At 30.5% G+C, this 21012-nt stretch overlaps 1 protein-coding gene across 1 annotated transcript; it reads left to right on the plus strand.

Moving 5' to 3' along the window:
- The first annotated feature begins 13511 nt into the window (after window positions 1–13511).
- LOC105798250 (protein NRT1/ PTR FAMILY 1.1) lies at window positions 13512–16661 on the plus strand. Its single transcript, XM_012628245.2, has 4 exons — window positions 13512–13678; window positions 13784–14001; window positions 14086–14642; window positions 15639–16661. The coding sequence occupies exons 1-4, from the start codon at window positions 13582–13584 to the stop codon at window positions 16561–16563; spliced, it is 1797 nt and encodes a 598-aa protein (XP_012483699.1). The 5' UTR covers window positions 13512–13581; the 3' UTR covers window positions 16564–16661.
- Window positions 16662–21012: the final 4351 nt, after the last annotated feature.

Here is a 21012-nt window from a genome sequence, read left to right on the forward strand (position 1 = left end):
TATTTTAAACATAAATCTAATTAATATTTATAGAATTAAAATAAATATTATTATATGAATTTATTTTAAAAGATTATAAACAACCTAATCAACGGTTAAATTGTACCGTGCTTTTGTTTTAGCATCCAGCCATAAAATTTTTTATTTTAATTACTAAACTATTTGAATTGGACTTTTTAATTGCTGTTTCGTTAAGTTTGAAATGGTTGGCACATTTAATTCTCTGATAAATAACTTGAATGGCCAATTAGCTATGTTTCATTTTAATCCATTTGTAATACTCAATTTTAGCCCGGGGTCACAAAAAAAAAAAATCCAATGTAATATCATTTGGCCTAATCGGAATTGCCCATTACTTGAAAAGGTTGAAACATAATCTTAGATATAATATATAATCTTAGATATGATATGTAATCTTAGATATGATATATAATCTTAGATATGATATGTAATCTTAGAAGATATGATTTTGTAAACTTAGAGATTTAATTTGTAGATACCCTTTAATCTCAACCGTTGATGTAATTGATCTGTACCGTTAGATTTGGGGAGGCTCAACTATAAATAGAGGCCTCTCCCTTTATTGTAAAAAAAAAAAAGTGGAGGAGGAATAAAAAAAGAACGATTGACAGTTTTTTAAAGGTGGCTTACTATTTTTTTCGATTACTTTTTTACTTATTTACGATTTTAAAAAAGGGAGAAGGTGATACCACTGCGAATTTTATTTATTTATTTTATTTATCCCCTCCGCCTTTTAATGTTTTTGTAATTAAGTTTTTTTTTATTTTTTTAATTTACCATTTTATTTATTTTAAATTCCAATTTAATCCTTTTGAACGGCGCCGTTTTAGAGGAGAAGGGAAAATTTCCCTTCCAGCCCCTCTATGTAATTCGAGCGTTCAATTAAGTCCTCCAGACTTTATTTATTTTAATTTACCCGGATCTTTCTTGGCGATCCAATTTAGTCCATTTTCATATTTTCTTTAAAATCAATATTTTTGATAATGTAATTGTATTCTTTTATTTTTATTTTATAATTCTCATATGCAATTATTATTATTATTATTATTTTATATATGTATATTTTTAAGCATGTATTTATGTTTTTTAATACTAAAATTTTCACGTACTTATATTTTATATACACATGTTTAATTTATTTAATTAATTTTAATATTATATTAATTGTTTAAAACTTATGTTTTTTATGTGTACAGTATATTTTTTATCATTCGCTTATTAATTTATGTTTGCATATTTTTATTATTATCTTGCCTATTTATTTGATATTTTGCATGTCATTATTTTATATTCATTTGTTTATATCATTTCTATGCTATTGTTGTATTTGTTATCACGATATTTGCACATATAATATAACGTTACATCATCTTTTACTCAAATTTAAAAATAGAAAATTTTCAAAATTGAGATAATGCTCGTATTTAGGATTTTCAAGGAAATTGAGCCTTAACGTATTGGGTTTCGATTTTCTTCGTTAAATCTAACAATCGAGCATTTCTCTTTAATCAAAAAATAAGAACTCATTATTGGGAATTCAACACGTTGTGTCCTAACGTATTGGATGTGATGCATTGATTTCTCGAAATGAAGATTTTTTCTAAAAAATAATAAAGGAAATATTCCGAGTTTGGGATTTTAAAGGAATTGTGCCCTAACGTATTGGGCCGCGATTTCTTAAATCTTGAATAAATGGATATTCTTTTACATTTTTTATTGCACTAGTATTTTGCCCTAATTCATTTTTGGGGAAAATTAGAATGTCATGCCCTAACGTATTAGGTGTGGTATTTTCTTTCTCTAAAATGAGAAGGGTCTTAATACGTAACGTTTTTAAGTTTTGCCAAGGATTACGTTTTTTTAAATTTTCGACATTAAGACATTAATCAATTAACTAGGTACCAATTTTTGGGAGTAATAAGGGTGCTAATCCTTCCTCATACGTAACCGACTCCCGGACCCGTTTTTCTAAAATTTGTAGACCAAAGTAATTTTTAGGTGACCCAATCACACCTTAATAAAAGATTGGTGGCGACTCCCAATTTTTATTTTTTTAGTCGACAACCTAAAAAATTTTTGTTTTCGAAAAAATGGTTTCGACACCATTAATTATAAAAGATTTTCGATTTAATCATTAAAGTTTTTAAAATATTAGCCACCATGCAGATAATAGAAGTTTGATGTGGCTATTTTAATAACTAGTTTTATCCTTCAATATTCATACATTCTATTAATTTAGTTCTAATTCTAAAAAAATCAATAAATTTAACCTTAAACTGTTTTTTTTAGTATTTGGTGTTAAGACTGCTTTTAAAATAATTTTTATAAAAGAACATTTCTCAACTTATGATCTTTTTGGAGCTGAAAATTAAAAACATTTAAATTTTTAGTGTCGAAAAGTATTATTTAATCTAAAACGTTAAAAGAAAATTTCACCAACAACTTATCATCTTTTTGGTAGAGAAAACTAAAACCTTCAAGTTTTCCTGCACTAAATAACACCAATTTGTGTATGGAGTGTTGTATTTAAAGATTTTATTAGTTTCTTGGAATTAGGAGTCACAATTTGGATTGTGACTTATATATGACAAAAATAAGAAGATAGAAATGAACTGTCATAGAATAGTCAAGAAAACAACTCGAAAAACACCATTACAGTCATGATTTTGGTAAGTTTCTAGGTACCTCATCATCGCAACTCTTTCTTGGTTTAAGGCTTTAGCCTATTCATGAAAAAGAAAAAGCCTCTTTCTCACCCACGTCGAATATTTGGAGGATTAATTCACTGGACTTCCACACATATTCTCGAACAATGCCTTGTTGCGTAAACCGTCACAACTTGGCCCGAGCCTTATCCTTAACATAATTAGGGTAAAACTATTACTTGGATTCTGTTTATAACTACAACCTTGTCCCAATAACGACACCACCTCATTTCTCATATGTACACTTACAACTCCACTCTTAGCATGGGTATTGTTGCTGATAAGCCATAAAAGTAACATGTTTTTAATCCTATTCTTGATGCGTTTTTGGATGATTTATTATGTAAATTAGTGAATTTGATGCTCCTAATTTTTTAAATTCATGTTTCTATACTTAGGTGAGTATAGGGGAGTGAAAGGAGCGAAAAACAAGCCAAAATCTAGCAAAAAGAGCTATTTTCAGCATCCACACGGCCTGAGCATTTCCACATGGGCTAGCCACACGCCCATGTGTTAGCCCGTGTCGATTTCGTACCCTGTTTCCCAAACTCATAGAAAAACCCAATTTTTAGGCTTTCTGAGCATTCTAAAGTCTATAAATAACAATTAGAAGAAGACCTAAGGGGGGACGCAGAGAAGATTGAAGAAATTACTCGAAAAACACCATCAGAGCCAGCTCAGAAACGAATCTCCTTCAAGATTGAAGATCTCCTTTTAACTTCTTTCGAAGTTTATTTGAATTTCTTTATGTCTTGTAGTTTTTCTGACTTCGAGATGTTTTCTTTCAGATTATGAACTAAATTCCTTAGATAGCTAGGGAAGATGAAACCTATGATGAATCTTATTATTTGATTTCTGAATTACATGATAAATACTTGATTCTTGTTCTCAGTTATGTATGCTTATTTCGTACTTTAATATTTTAGGTATATTAATTCATGTTTAATGTTCTTATTTCAGTGGAGCAAAAGTCCTTGTTTAAGAGTAGATCTAGCATAATTGAGTAGAGTTGCATGCAATCCTAGAAATAGAACGACATAAATCTACCAAATTAGAGTCAAATCTAATAAGGGAATCCATAGATTGAGTTAATGCGACAATAGAGGTTTTAATTAGAAACAGATTTCGATTAATCAACTTAGAGTCGTTGTTCTTACACTCGAAAGAGATATTAACATAATTTAGGGATTTCTACGGATCAAGACACAAGTGAATAAAATATTTAATTTAGATTCGGAATAATAAGTGAAGTCTAGGTGGATTCTTTCCTAGGTATTGTCTTTATCTTTGGTTATCTTCAAATATTTTCCTAATTCATTCTCTGTAGCGTTCTTAGTTCATTTAGATTAGTAAATTTAGATTAAAATAATAATCCCAATTTATCGACTAAATAATAGAAAAATAGTAATTACTAGTACTTTTAGTCCTCGTGGATACGATATTCCCTACTCACCATAGCTATACTATTGTTCGATAGGTGTGCTTGCATTTGTCGTAATTATAGTTAGTTTAGTGACCATCAGTTGCCAATACAGGAGGATGTGGGTTCGAGTGCGCTAAAGTCCATTATCCTCCTATTTATGGGTTGAGGAGGGGCTATGGGTAGTTCTAGGTATTGTGTCAAAAAAAAAACAAAAACAAATATAACCAGAACCTATAAAAGATAGTTAAAAAAAAAAAAAACTCATGTTCATTTTATACACTTAAAAATTTTTTTAATTTTAAAATCGTCCAAGTTTAAAGTTAAAAAAAAGGAGTAATTATAGGGATTGGAAATCCAATCTTGATCTTATATAACCCAAGTTGGTTTCGTTTGGTACAACTTTATATAAAATATTAAAAATTAAAAGATGTGAGGAATTACAAATTTGTGAAAACGAATCTCAATCTTTATATATTAAATTCCCATGTGGAGCAATAAGATTGTGACAAAATCTTCCAAGTTTTGAGGCCTTAGAGGGGAGATTTTGACAAGGAGTTGCTGTTAGTGCCTTAACACTACACATTTCAATATACATAAAAACAACAATAATTCAAATAAAGTCCCTATCGTTTAAAATGTCGTATCCACTTTGTGGACATTGACTATGACAATTCCTCCATTTTGCTAATAAGAATATTATACACTATGAATCACTTTAATTTTTTTAGGGTTGGTCCCTGCTTTTATCAATTTCTTTTAAAATTGGTTCATCGTTGGTTTAAAATTTAGGTATACTAATTTAGCACTCAATCTCTATAAAATTTGTCAATTTGACTCTACTTCAGTCCCTCGTGATTTATTTTTTATTTAAATATTTGAATTTGACACGCTTTTTTTTCTTTTTGGTGATAAACAAGAAACAATAATTTCATCAAATTAAATTGAACAAAAACAACCTTAACTTTGTCCTGTTACAGAAACCCCAAAACTTCATTTGGTGTATCATCAAAAACCCGCTTCTGTCATTCAACTTTCATAATCCGTTGAATCCTCCTAAGCACTGTGGTTCCTGATCCCATCATCATATTGTCTTGTAAAACTCTGACATGTTTGAATTTGAAATTGAATTTGACTGTGATTCTTAAGCACTGTGATTCAAATATTTGAATTTGATATGTTTTTAATTCTTTATTAAAAACTAAAAATCAATAACTATGAGATGTACTGTGGTGATTATTCACTTTATCCTTTAATCATGAGACTTGGGGTTCAATCCCCACCCATGATTAGTTGTTTACCTCTTTATAAACAACCATGGTAATGAACTCCTAAAACGTGAATTTGTTGATGTTATTGTGTATATGTTACATTCTTTTCTTTTTTGCTATTAATTTCATTTATTAATTTCAAACAATCAAAATTATAAAAAATTCTTAGTTTATACTATGATATTGAAAAGTGATTACTAATTTAAGTATTTCATGAGAAATAATGAAGTTATATATATTTATTTAGTACTCGAGTCATTTAAAAATAATAGCTAATTTTTATAACAACAATCGGATTAATAAATAATTTGGTATTTAAGTTTTACACATTCTTCTAATGTGATATTTGTGTTATTTTTTTATTTAATTTGATACTTATATTTGGCAAAAGTTATATATTTTGGTACCCAAAGACAACGATGTTAATTTTGTGTGTGTTTAATTCGGGTTTTAGGATTGATTTAATGAAAGTTAGTTACTAATATTATTAGGTTTGAATTTTTTATGATTTTATTAATACAATAAATTTAGGGCTGAATTATAGAAATACGCTGAAAAACAATTGAGCAAATGTGTTGATTGTTTTTCTTTTTTTTTGAAATTTACCAATTTAGACTGTTTTTGGAGAGAGAAAGAAAAATGCGTCCTATAGGGCACATTCTCTTTCCAACGGAAACTTTTTCAATGGCTATAATACCCCAACAACCATAATTTATCTTATATAAACCCCTCCAAACTTTATTCTTTTCAACTCAATAGACAATCCGCAATCCTCAATCCTAAATTCTCAATTCTCAATCCTCGATTCTCGATTCTCGATTCTCAATTCTCGGTTCTCGATTCTCAATTCTCGCTTCTTGATTCTCAATTCTCAAATCTCAATTATTTTTTTAAAACTCTTTCTTTGAATCTTATTCTTTTCGATTTTATTTTATTCCTTATAATTTGTAAAATGACAAATCAATTTATTCGTTTGGATAACAAACATATCTCCAACGTTCAATTACAAATGGTAGGAAAATATTATTAAATTATTTAATTTTAAATAGTTAATTATTATGTTGTTAACATTATTAATTATCTAATTTTATATACTCAGGCCGAAGTGTAACTAAGGCTTTCAAGTTTAAAAATGTTGTGCTGTTAATGGATGGAGCATAACTGGGGCCCTAGTTAACGGTGGTTATGCGGGTACGACAATGAGTTTCTCCTCGTTAGAGGAGTATGTGTAACACCCCAAACCCGACCTAGACGTTATGGCCGAATCTGGCGATGCCACATGGAAAGGGATTTGAAGACAAGATTGTCGAGTTTAAAAACCGTTACAGTAAGTTAGCTTTTATTAATTCGAAAAAAAAACTAGTTGATTTGCTTTAAAATTTGTCTCTTAGCGGAAGCTTTTGTAACCAATTAATTTATGGAAAATTGTTTCTATTTACGAAAACTTTAGTTTTTAGAAAAATCGTATTTTGTTGAGTTGCAGTTTAAAAAAAAATCCATAAAAATAGTATAAAGTCTCAAATTTAAAGCCAACTAGTCCATAGTCCATAAGTTACATAAAAAACCCCAAATAAGTAATAAATTCTAGACATTAAAGGGAAACAGTCCAAAATTTACGTGTGGCCACCGTCGAGTCCTCCGCTGCACCGACCAGTCAAGTCTGGGGATTACCTGTACAGATTAAACAGAGAAAATGTGAGTTTTCGCAAACTCAGTGTGTAATCCCCACAGAAAACATGCATACAAATAATCAACAAAATTCAGTTAGATACAGTCTGGGGCCTGTGCCCATCATAGAACCAGTTTGGGCCTTAGCCCATTCAGACACAGTCTCAGAAATACATGAGGGCCTTGGCCCATATCAGATACAAAATTCAGATACAGTAAATCAGAATCCTACCCATCAACCTCTACACATCATCTTCGTCCAACCCTACACATCATGTGGGGATTAAATCAACCAACCCATCCCTACACACCATGCTGTACCGAAATGTGGCACATAATCAGAAGGTTGCAGGTGAGCTGTCAGATAACAGGCTTAATAGCCTTTCAGACACTTCCTCCAAATATCATCAACCCACCCCGATGCAATGTAACATACAAAATATGTCATGCCATTATGCAATTAATAGTACATACATTAAGATATCATAAGTCATGCTCGATATAGAAATCATACAGACAAGTCACACATATAGGGGTCTAAGTAAAGCTTATCGATCCTACAGTAGGTTCACAGTCAACTTGGGCAACCCATGCAACCTTACAGAACTTTTCAGAAAAATGGGCTCACACGCCCATGTTGCCTACTCGGCCCAAATTAGCCTTGGCCACGTGATCCATTTTTAGTGTAACTCGTGCTAGTTAATTATTCATATATATTTTCACTATTTACTTATATGTTCCTTCAAAGCTGTCTACTTGAGTCACTATTACTAAATTATTTATATCTTGAGCTAAAGAATTCTGAATTAAGATCCGCTTGATGTCTTTGAAACTAGACTCAAATACCTTTCTACCATAAAATTTTCAGAATTTTTGGTTTAGCCAATAAGTACAGTAAAATCCTCAAACTTACCCCTGTTTTGCTGTTTGACAGCTTCATCCCTTCTTTGCTAAAAATTAATTATCTCTTAGTACAAAATTTTGATGATGTTTTCATTTGTTTCTATTGAAAATAGACTCATTTGTTTCCAAAGTTAGAACAGGGGAACCCAAATTCATTCTGACCTTGTCTCACAAAACTTATTATATCTCACGATTTACAATTCCATTACTTACACCGTTTCTTTTATAAGAAATTAGACTCAATAAGCTTTAATTCCATATTTTATTCATCCTCTAATTCGATTTCAATTATTAATGTTGAATTTTCAAAATTAGCCTACTGCTGCTGTCCAAACAGCAAGCAATTTCAGTTTTTCGCCGATTTTTTTTTTTGCTTTTTCGGGTACACACCTAGTTCTGTTTGATGCACACCTAGTTCTGTTTGATGCTAAAACAGTCCTCGAGCACTCCAAAGCCTAAAATCAAGATACTCAACATCAATTTAACGGATTTACAAGCGAATTGACAACCAAGAACGAACAGAAACCCAACTTACCACCAATGATAACCCTCCGTTTAACTATTGTTAAGGCGAGAACACTGAATTCACCAGTCCGAGCCTCCCCTTACGTCCAAATCACAGAGAAAAAATATTACAACTTCAGTCGTTAAGAGATTCATGACAAAAACGAAGAGAAACACTTACTGAAACTACGTGAGCACTAACCGCGTGCGAAAACGAAAGAAAATAAATGGATTAGTGAAAAATCAAAAGAAGAAAAAGAAGAGAAATATGGAAAAACTCAGGGAATTTCAGCAAGAGGAGAGGGAGAAGAATAGACGACATAATTTTTTTTTGGAAAAGAGAGTCAAAATTCGATTATGGGAAACAAAATAAAATAAAATCCCGATATCCCCCAAAATCCCTTAATCTTCTCCCCTAATTCCCACTACACATCTACTACTCAGAATCCTCCTATTACCCAACTCTATCCTGAAATCTGAGTAAAAAATAATACCCTTGCCTGCATAGAGATTCGAACACAAGACCTCCACCATAATAGCACACAATTTAACCACCAAACTAGCAAACTCATTCTGATGTAAGTTACCCAACAATCAAATAAAAGCCTAATAAACAAGTGTAAGGCCTAATTCATTCAAAATACTAAAATTTTCCCAAGCAAAGGCTTGAACTTGGGACCTCCTAAACACTCCCAGAACACATAACCACGAAAGCTGACAAATATTTGTGTTATATTTTCACAATAACGAAATTAGAAATTTTGGGCGTTATAGTATGCTTTATAAATCCCATACAGAAGTACGAGGAAGAAAAACATAGGGGTCTTCCAGTATAATCAAATAATTCATGTTATCCATCTCCACCAAAGACAATGACCTTATTAGTAAAACCTGTTACATCCTAATTCTGTCACAAGTTATAGTAACGGGGTCACCACCTTTGGTGGACATGGAGAGAATGAATTACTTGATTATACTAAAATGTCACTATGTTTTTCTTCCTCGTACTTTTGTTTGGGTTTTATAAAGCATCCTCTTCTAACGAGGAAAAACTCATTGTCGTGCCCGCATAACCACTGTCAATTGGGGCCCCATCTATACTCCATCCATTGACAACATAATCTTCGTAAACTTGAAACCCTAGTTACACTTCAACCCGAAACCGTATTAATCACCGTCAACTAGAGCTTTGAGTTGCAACGTGATTCGACTTCTCGACTGATGGCTCCATACTCACATAGTAGATGAAATTTGCAGGTCACCTAACTCCATGGCACCACCGTAAATTCAAACATACCTTAAAACTATAACAATGTCTATCTCAAACACATACAAAAATAAATCTATAAAATTCTAATTTCTAACTGCAAGAAAGAAAAAGAAAAACAATTTTTAGCAAAGTGAAGACGCGCCCTATAGGACATATTTTTAGGAAAGAGAGGAAAACACGTTCTACAGGGCACATTTTCATTGCAACATCAAAAACAATGTGTTCCTTTCTCTCTCCAAAAACAAAATAAACTAATCTTTTTGAATCTACTGTGCATCTTCAAATAACCCGATAGATCAAATAACTCGGTAGAATAGATCCAACAATCTCACAGTTGTTCGAGTGCCAATCTTAAGAAATCATTAAAAATCAAAAGCAAGAATCACATTTTCTCCAATACTTGACTGTTAGAAAGAAGGTTATTAAAAACAAAAAAAGAGCAATTTAGATTCAGATATGGTTATTCTAATATATATAAATAGAGTATGCTCTAGGACAGAAGGATTCGAACCTCCGCATAGCAGGACCAAAACCCGTTGCCTTACCACTTGGCCACGCCCCATTTAGATTTCTATTTGAAACTACTAAACACTAATATGGGTATTCCTTGTTCATCAATTCCAGTTCCAAATAGCTATAGCTATGGAATAGATTAGATTCTTGCTACGATTTTTGCATGTATGGATAGAGAATTAAATCGAATTTATTGATCATTACATAGAATTCAATGCCCAAATCTCTTTCTATGGGGAATTCAAGAAGTTTTTTTGTACGCCAAATAAATTTAGAGTAATCTGAATTGGTTTAACTCGAATAAGATACAAATGTTTAACTTTTTTGAATTTTGAATATCTTTTTTTCATTTCCAGGGGGGATTCTTATTTTCACCATCACCCATTTGTATTTGTTATGTTAGTGTTATAATAATTTTTATTTTATAATATTCAATTTATAATAATAAATAATTAAATAATAGAATAATAATTTTTTCTATTTATACTATAGCGGATCTCGGAACACATATATATAAGAGCTTTAACTGGGTTGAAACTAACCCATTAAGTTTCAATTTTGTAACTTTATGAATCATTATTTCTTTGAATTACTATATCTCCTTCCCCTGTTTTCAACCCAATGGAGAAAACCCCTTTATAATTTAGTGGATATACAAATAATGTATCAATTTGAAGTGATCTAAAGAAATCCTATGTTTGTATAAGAAAATGTAAGAAAATAAATCAATACATATTTTTAGAATTTGAAATTCGAAATACTTTTTTGAAGTATGGTACAATTATGACAGGAATCGAAACACTTTTTATATAACGTAAAACAATTACGTTCCCAAAGGCGTAAAACAATTACTTGGGAGCTGTTTCAAGCAAATGTACATTCCCCCTTTTTTTTGGACAGAGTAGACAAACTATTCTTTTTTTCTTTTGATATTCTGGACCACTGAAATGAATATCTCGAAATTGAATATGTAAAAACAAAGAATAAAAATTTCTGATTATACAAAAAAAGATCGAGAAAAAAGACGAGGCCAAAAGAGAAAAATACAAAAGAGAAGAGAAAATGAGGATAGAAATAGCAGAATCTTGGGATGGTCTTCTACTTGCTCAAGTAATAAGGGGCTTCGTGTTAATAACCCAATCAATTCTTAGAAAATATATTATATTACCTTCACTGCTAATAGTTAAAAACATTACCTGTATGTTATTATTTCAATTTCCTGAGTGGTCTGAGGATTTAACTGATTGGAATCGAGAAATGCATGTTAAATGCACTTATAATGGTGTTCAATTATCCGAAATAGAATTTCCAAAAAAACTAGTTAACAGACGATATTAAGATAAAGATCCTATTTCCTTTTTGCCTGAAACCTTAGCACAGATTTAAACTACAACCCTTTCATAAAGATCCAATGAAAAAAAAAGAAAGGTCAAAAGAATGGTTTTTGCTTTTTAACAATTTGGGGAATGGAAACTGAACTACCTTTCGGCTCTTCTTGAGAACGACGTTCGTTTTTTGAGCCTATTTTTAAAGAACTAAAAAAAACTGAAAACGAAATGTTTTATAGCTTTAACAATTTTAAAAGAAAAAAACTAAATTATTTCGAAAAGCTTCAAAAGAAACAAAAAAATGGATCACCCAAATCATTCTATTTCTAAAAGGGATAATAAAAGAACTTTCAAAAATAAATCTAATTCTATTTTTTGGGTTGAGAGAACCATATGAATTGGGCGAAACTAAAAAGGATTCGATAATCAGTAATAAGATGATTCACAAATCATCCCTTCAAATTCAATCTATGGTGTGGACAAATTATTCATTAACAGAAAAAAAAAGATCGACTAAGAGAACAAACACAATAAAAATCAAATACAAAAATTCTAATTATAAAAGACAAGAAAACGAATTTCTAACTCAAGAAATAAATAGTAGTTCTAACAAAATAAGTTATCAATATAAAATATTAGAATGAGCAAAAACTTTTGGCAAATAGTAAAGAGAAGAAATATTCGATTAATCTGAAAAATCTATTTTTTTATAAAATTTTTCATTGAAAAGATATACATGGATATTCTTCTATATATCATTAATATTTTAAGAACCAATACTTAACTTTTCTTGAATCAAAAAAAAAAAAGATTGAGAACGTACATCGGTAGGTTTCAAAAATTCAGCACATTTTCTCAAAAATAATTTCAACATATTTTTATAATTCAGCCATAAATTTAGTGTTAATTGTGAATCGGTTTAATTTTACCTTTAATTTGTCAAATACATTATGATGGATTTGATTTAATTGAGTTTTAAAATTAATTTGATAAAAGCTAATTATGTATTTTCATCAAATCAACTCTAAAGCCCGAATTAAACATTAAATAGTTAACACTTTTACTTTTGAATACCAAAATATATAACTTTTGTCAAGAACAAAAAAAACAAAAGTATCACATTAAAAAAGGTCAAAGCTCAAATACTAAATTATGTATTAAACGTAAACTTAATCAGCAATTGTTTATTTTTTGAGTGAAATTAACTTATTTAGGCAAAATAAAATATAGAGGGAAAAAAGAAAGGATTTTTATCAAACTTGTCTATTGATCTTTTGGGTTGAAAAGGATTACTTTTTTGGTTGTTTATGATTTGCTTCTTCTTCTCTCTCTCTCTTGAGTCCATTGATTTCAGTCCAATTCTTTTTCTCCTTGTCTAATATGCCTTTCTTTTTCCCTCTTTTCTTTGAAAGCTTGTGTTTACTATTTTTAGCGAATTTTAATTTTTTAAATTCAATGACTTGGTATTTGCATCTATCAATCTGTACACCCACATAATACTCAAATAATTACATATAAAATAAAAAAAGGGTAAAAATTGGTTAAAAGGATTGAAAAAATGAGGAATTTGAATTGTAGGAGAAAATTTCTATGTAATTTTACCTTTTTGTTTAATATTTTAATTTTTAAGAGTTCATTTTCATAATTTGTAATTTTTTTTATAATTTTTATATAATTTTTTATAAATTTTAAATTGTTTACGTGACATATAACAATTAATCATAAAAGACATGTGGATTTATATTGTGTAATTTTTTACAGTTCCACTAAATTCTAACAAAATCACCAATTTCAAATAAATAAAAAATAAAAGGATTAAATCCGAATAAATACAAGGACCATTTTTGGAATTTAACCTTAGTGATGGTTAGTAAAAATAGGGATATTATATTTGAGGCCTTGAAGACACAAGTTTTCTCCACCTGATTGGTATCACACCAAATACACTCTTTGGCTCTTTGCATTGTGAAGAACATCAATGAAGAAGAACCCTTGTGATCAAATAAAACATGGTGAAGAAGAGAAGCATCTCACCACCAAACTGGGTGGCCTTAAGACCATGGCTTTTGTTATATGTAAGCCTTAAATTCATCTCTTTCTTATTTTTTTAAGATATATATAGATAGAAGGATTGTTGATTCACTCCTTAACGTGGGATTAAATTGTTTTTGTTTATGCAGCAACCGAGACATTTGAGAAAGTTGCAAGCTTCGGTCTTCATGCAAATATGATTTTGTACTTAATAAATGAATATCACATGTCCAATGCCAAGGGAGCTAACGTTCTATTCCTTTGGTCTGCAATTTCCAATTTCATGCCAATCCTTGGTGCGTTTCTCTCTGATTCTTTCCTCGGCCGCTTTCGTGTTATCGCGCTCGGAACATTCGTCAGCCTTCTTGTAAGCAAAAATATTTTCTTAAAACGGTTAATCCGTAAGGAGAAAACCGATAAATTAATGTATGGTGTATGGTTATTCTGGCAGGGAATGAGCTTGTTATGGTTAACTGCTGCCCTTCCGCAAGCAACGCCTCCTCAATGCAACGGTCTGGCGACAGAAAGTTGTGCATCTCCAAAAGCAGCTCAGCTGGCGCTTCTCTTCTCATCTCTTGCTTTAATGTCAATCGGAGCCGGTGGCATTAGGCCATGTGCCTTGGCCTTCGGTGCTGATCAGTTGTACAATCCTAGCAACCCTGAAAACAAGAGGGTGTTGCAAAGCTTCTTCAACTGGTATTATGCTTCAGTTGGACTTTCACTCATGGTTTCCATAACTGTTATTGTGTATATTCAAGATGCAGCCGGGTGGGTCATAGGCTTTGGAGTTCCAGCAGGGCTCATGTTCCTCTCCACAGTCATGTTCTTATTGGGTTCACCACTTTACATTAAATTGATGCCTGATAAGAGCTTGTTTACAAGCTTTGCCCAAGTCATGGCGGCAGCTTGGCAAAACAAACACTTGGCTTTGCCACCAATGGAATCTGATCCAGGCATATGGTACTATCACAAAGGTTCCAAACTTATTGCACCAACACAAAAATTGAGGTAATTAATATCTAATTATGACCTCCAATTGATTAGGAGGAACGGATATGAACACATAATACAAACATGGGTAAAAGTAATACAGAGGGTTTTATATTAAAAGTCGGATTGTATTTGACCTCTTTTGCTAAAAAAAATAGACAAATTAGTCATTGTATATTAAATCAAAGAGCAAACTAGTCTTTGTGTTAAAAATTCTATCTATTTCTACTGTTAAAAACTGATCCCAGTATATCAGAATGAGGTACATATGGCACGCCATGTGTAACTTTTTAGTTATTCTGTTAGCCATGCCAGTTTTTAATAGTAGAATCGAATGAAATTTTTAATAGAAAGAATCAATTTGCTCTTTAACCTAATGTACAATTATTAATTTGCTCATATTTTGAATGTAGGGGATAAAATGCGATCTAACTCCTAATTAAGGGGTTTCCATGATATTTTTACCTATTGATATAATACAACATAGACATAGTGATACGATAATTTTAGAAAGTTAGAATACAGGTGTTGATAAAAAAATATATTTTATATAGTAATAGACAATAAAATGTAAAATGAATGGGTTCAAAACAAATAATGTAAGGTGAATAATTATCAATTAATTATTAATATTTAAATTACTTTTAAAGATGTAAAAATAAAATTTGAAGTAAAAAGAGTTAACTTTTAGAAAACCATTAAAAGTAAAAAAAGAAAAACATTCTTGATCCGTGGTCGGGCACGTTCAAACATCTCCAATTATATCTTCTTCTTGTTTTGATTGTGTCTAATTTTATTTTTACATTTTGACGTGTCCTTGAGTGTCCCATGTATATTTTTTTTCCTGCTGAAGCTATATTTGTGTCAGACATATGCTTAACATTTGAATGTTCTAGCTAAAAACTTAACTATAGTATATGTTGAAATTTAAACCTAAAACGACAATACATTCGAACCAAAATAGAGTTGAAGTCCACACAATATTGTCATGTATTATGTCAAATTTCTTGTCAGGTTTCTTAACAAAGCTTGTATGATTGGAAATCCGGAGAAGGATATAGACATGGATGGCAGGGCTACAAATCCATGGAACCTATGCACTGTGAAACAAGTGGAAGAATTGAAAGCATTAATCAAAGTGCTCCCCATTTGGTCTAGTGGGATCATAATCGCCGTATCCATAAGCCAACACTCCTTTCCGGTGCTCCAAGCCAGAGTCATGGACCGTCACTTAATTCCCGGAGGACTAAAAATCCCTGCTGGTTCCTTTGGTGTCTTCGCAATGATTACACTCACTATATGGGTCGCTACCTATGATCAAATCATAGTCCCCTTGCTATCTAAGTTCACCAAACGATCACGAGGGTTCAGCTTGAAAGAACGAATGGGAATGGGCTTAGCAATATCTTGTGTGGCAACGGCGGTGGCAGCAATGGTGGAGAGCAAGCGGCGAGCCACCGCAATCAGACAAGGATTGGGTGACGAACCCCATGGGATGGTGCACATGAGTGCAATGTGGTTAGTGCCACAATACAGCCTGATTGGATTAGCCGAGGGACTCAATGCAATTGGACAAATAGAGTTCTACTACTCTCAGTTCCCTAAGAGCATGGCTAGCATTGGAGTGGCACTTTTTGCCCTTGGGATGGCGGTGGGGAACTTGGTTAGTAGCCTTATAGTTGGAACAGTAGATAAGTTGACCTCAAAAGGTGGAAAACAGAGTTGGGTGTCAAACAACCTTAATATGGGTCATTATGACTATTATTATTGGATTCTTACAATTTTAAGTGTGATTAATGTGTTTTATTACTTGATCTGTTGCTGGGATTTTGGATCTAGTGACAACAAAAACAAAATAGTATGGGATGAAGAGGAAGGCACTGAAGATGAACTAGAACTAGAACTAGGTGACCATGCCAAGGGAGTGGCATCTCATTGATCTTTCAATGCTATGTTTTTACCTAGAATTTGTGTAGCACAATTTATTTTCTCTTTTTCTTTTGTTTTTGTTATTATATAAATAAATATAAGTAGCTATGTTTTTCCATGTAAAATAAAGGCAACTAACAATATTACCATGTCTCAAGATGGTATAGGCATCAAGGACTTTGTTACTAGTCCAAAACACATGGAATATATCTTCCCATCCCTCCACTGGCCACAAAGAATGCATCTACCATCAACATTCAGACCTCTGTTTTGTATATTGCATTTAGTTGGCAGTAGGTTGTGTAATAGCCTCCACTTGAAAACAGTAGTAAGTTCAAGCTTTGAGCTCAGTTCAATAATTGTTAGACTTAATTCGAGTATTTTTAAATAAATTTAAATAATTTGAGAGCATTAATATCTTTATCTATACTCCTAAATGTAATTCTTTAAAAAAAAAATCAATGATTTTGGTTTAAAACTATAGCAATTAACCTTATATCTTTTAATATCTTTATCCCAAAATTACATTCTCAATTAATATTGAATTAAGAAAAAGTTCATTAAGTTATGGATTTTTCATTAGTATTTCGTAAAATACTACAACCATAATTAAATCATGTGACATATGTTAGAATCAAAACAAAAACCAAAATTAAGTTGATATCAAGTTGAAATTTAAGAGGTTGATAACTTACAAGTGTTTCAGACAATCAATCCTATGGGAGTATGGCTTGACATAAGTTTACCAAGGTTGAGTTACACAATCAACCTATCCTTTGATAACTTCTTTGATGAGTTCTTTGAGTTGATCAACAACGACGACTTCATTGTTTTTGAATTAAAGTTTTTTAGCAACTTGCGCATTGGGTTGTTCAACAGCCTCCTGTTGCAAATTCTCATGTTGCACTTCTTCGTTGGCTAGCTTCTTCTCGGTAAGATAAAAATCACTTTCCATCATGAAATCATTTAATTTTGGGGGGAGATACTAGGACAAAACTGTCGCTTGATTTACTTTCTTTTTGAATGACAATCGACGGGCTACACTTTAGATCCACGAGTAGAAAATTCTTCTAATTCATTATTTGTCAAATTTGACCAAATAACTCTAATAGAGCTTCCATCTTTTGCCTAGTGCCATGGGGATAAGCAAGAACATTGATGCTTGGCAGTGATGTAGAAAAGTCATTGCAACTTTAAACTTTGACTTTTGGAAAGGAGATGAAAGGCAAAGATGGCCCTATTGGACGTGCCAGAAATTTATACACATAAATATCGAGTCGAAAATTGACTTTAAAAATTTGGCAACAAATTTTAATTATCAACTTTGAAAGAATCACAACTTACAAACTCTAAATTTCTTGATTATAAAGAAATTTCCTTTGATTCTTTTGTTTGGTGGAGTTTCAATCCAATTTTTATTTAGGCTTGATCTTGAAAGGATGTGATTTGCTTCACATGTCGTGGTAACTCGCTCTTGAAATCAATTTTTGACTTGCTTTCTTTGGCTGAACAAGATAAGAAGGTGGATTTCTTCAAACCTGATATGTTGTTCTTCAAGTTCTTTAGAAATTTCTTGAGATTTTGAAGAGAGATCTGAGTCTAAAAAATCTTTCCTTCAAAGAACTTTTGAATATTTAAACTTATGAATGTGTAGAATAGTTTGGAGGCGACCTCTTTTATATAGTGTCACTCAATTTGAATAAAAGAGAATTTGTGGAATGTACACTCTTCATTGCAGTGATCCACAAAATGTAAACTCTTTTATTTATTATTTGTATCACATTAATTTAATTAATTAGAAATAAAATAATAATTTAATATTATCATTTAATTAATTTACTTTTAATTAGTGAAAATATAAATTTTATTATTTACCTCAAAATTAATTTAAAATAATTATGACATAGTATGTGACACGTGTTATTTTGTAATTGATTTGAAAAAATCGTCTACAATTGTCTTTTATTTTTTTTTCCAAAAGGGGAGTAGTTGTGGTTGGGGATGATTTTTAATTTTTAAAATTCTGTTTTGTGGTTATTTTTAGAGTAGGGATGAAGCCATAAGTTTATCTTTCAGGGTCAAATTAAATTATGAAATTTAAAGATGTTAAAGTACAATTTTTCTTTATATATGCTTGTTAGTTTAGAATTTTAAAAGGATTAAATTGAAACTTTTTTCATCTCTGAGGGGTCAAAGTTTATTTTTACCATTAAACTAATTTATAGGCTCTAATCATATTTGTTCTTTTTGACACGATATCTAAAACTATCCACAGCCCCTCTCCAACCCATAAATAGGAGGATAATGTGCTTCAGCGCACTCAAACTCACATATTTCTGTATTAACAATAGTGCCCATGCCAATCGAACTAAAACTCAATCCACATTCAAACTTGTTATTTAACCAACAACATACTGTAGATAGCTTCTTGAGAGAGGATTATAGAATTGGGAAATTAGAAAAAATTATTTATTTTTAGAGTTGTTTTATTTTGAGAATGTGATTATTGAACTATTTAAATACAGTTACTAAGTAATAATAAAAAATAGATAGCAAAAATAAATTGCAATTTAAGCAAGGGCGAATTTAGGGGGTTGGCAGGTCCGTGCCCCCCTAAAATGAAAAAAAAATCCATTTTGGTCTTTTAAAATTTTAAATTAGTAAAGATAAAATTACACTTTGACTCCCCTTAAAAATAATAAAATTTTGATTTAATCCTTTAAAAATTATATTTATAAAAATTACCCCTCAACATATTTTCTGACATCCCCAGTGAACAAAGTTGAATTTAAATTATAATTTGTATTGGTACAATTATTTTGATTGTTGTTTTATTAGATGTGCCGCAACTCTTATCATCATATAGTGACACATAGTTTCATATTAGTTTAATAAATTTAAATAAAAAGCTTGTGTTCCAAACTCAAACTTTAAAAGCAATATAATTTAAATATTTATTAGTGGGCAAACATCAGATTGTTGTTATCCACGTCCTCCTCATCATTAATCCTCAACAATCTTATCTCCATTATGTGAAGTTGGATCACTTTAATCCCTTTAAATCTCATACAAATATATGAATGTTTAATAATTTCAAAAATAATATATATAAACCGATTGAGTCATAGTTCAGTTGGCATCGATATTATTACTCGTACAGAGTACATAAGTTTGAGTGCGCTGAAATACATTATTCTCCTATTTAAGAACTGGGGAGGGGTTATAAGTAATTCTAAGCATTGTATCAAAAAATAAAAACCAAAAGTCATGATGCTACACTATATAAAAAGAAGTAAAAATAATATATATATACCATATCACATCCCGGATTTGATGAAATAGGATGAGTTGAGATAGTATTTTGTAAATATGTAATTATCTTGAATATATTAACTATTTCTATATTTTCCGATCACCTAGAAGGTACAAAAGAAACGTCTTGTTCTTTCTTCAACAAATTCTGATCTTTAGTGAATCTCTCAGTAGGATTCGAACTCTGATAAAGTTCTGACCATCTATTATAGAAAAAAGAATGAATGGATCTTGTAAGATTCCCATTTCTTTTTTATTTTTTCTAAAAATAAATGATTATTCATCCGATTCTCACGTTCCGTGAATAGCTGGGATAAATTAGTTAATATATAAAAAATCATCGACTACTATCTCCTATTTAAACATCTAATTTATTATTTTTACCCGTTAAATATGAAAATTAAAAAAGTTTTAATCTTATATATTTGAATTTGAGTGTTTAGTAAATAAATTAAATTAAATCTTTGCAATTAATAAAATTACAACATGATACAGAAATTTTAAGAAAAATTACTCCAATTGAGTTGTAGAGGGTAAAAGTAATAGATTAACTTACAAAGTATAACAACTTTGTACTTGATTGATAGAGTATTTAAAATTTTAAATTTATTGAAAATTGATATTTTGGATGATTTAATATTTTATATATGTTTGATAATTCAAAATAAAATAATTTGATATTTTTTATAAAAGATGTGGAAAATAGTTAAATAAGAGCTTTCAATTAATTTTATTTATTTAATAATATATTATCCTATAAAATTTTATGTTTAAAATTTCATTTTGTTTAGAACAAAGTGAAATGCCTACAAATTAAGGAAAATGTAAAATTTAATTTTTATAATTTAATATCTATATTTATCAAAAATATAATCATATTTCGTAATTAATTTTAAGTAATATAATATCAAACATTTTATAACTTAAATTTAGTACTTAAAATTTCAATGCTTAATTTTTCAACTCTTATTGTTTCAGTATTTAATTTTCAGTTTATCAGACAACACCTTATTTAAATATTATTTAATAATATGATATTTTTGATATATTAATCATAAAATTTAAGGCAACAAGACTTCTTAAGTCCCGTTAATTTTAAATTTTAGTAAATTAATCTCTATCAAAGAAGGATGAGTAATTTAATTTC

Source organism: Gossypium raimondii, chromosome 9 (genome assembly GCF_025698545.1).
Source record: "Gossypium raimondii isolate GPD5lz chromosome 9, ASM2569854v1, whole genome shotgun sequence".
Taxonomy (NCBI): Eukaryota; Viridiplantae; Streptophyta; class Magnoliopsida; order Malvales; family Malvaceae; genus Gossypium; species Gossypium raimondii.

Coding starts and splice junctions, on each gene's coding strand:
- LOC105798250 (XM_012628245.2), top strand. CDS start 13,582: ATGAAGAAGAACCCTTGTGATCAAATAAAACATGGTGAAGAAGAGAAG. Junction 13,679..13,783: donor GACCATGGCTTTTGTTATAT/GTAAGCCTTAAA, acceptor TTGTTTATGCAG/CAACCGAGACATTTGAGAAA. Junction 14,002..14,085: donor GAACATTCGTCAGCCTTCTT/GTAAGCAAAAAT, acceptor TTATTCTGGCAG/GGAATGAGCTTGTTATGGTT.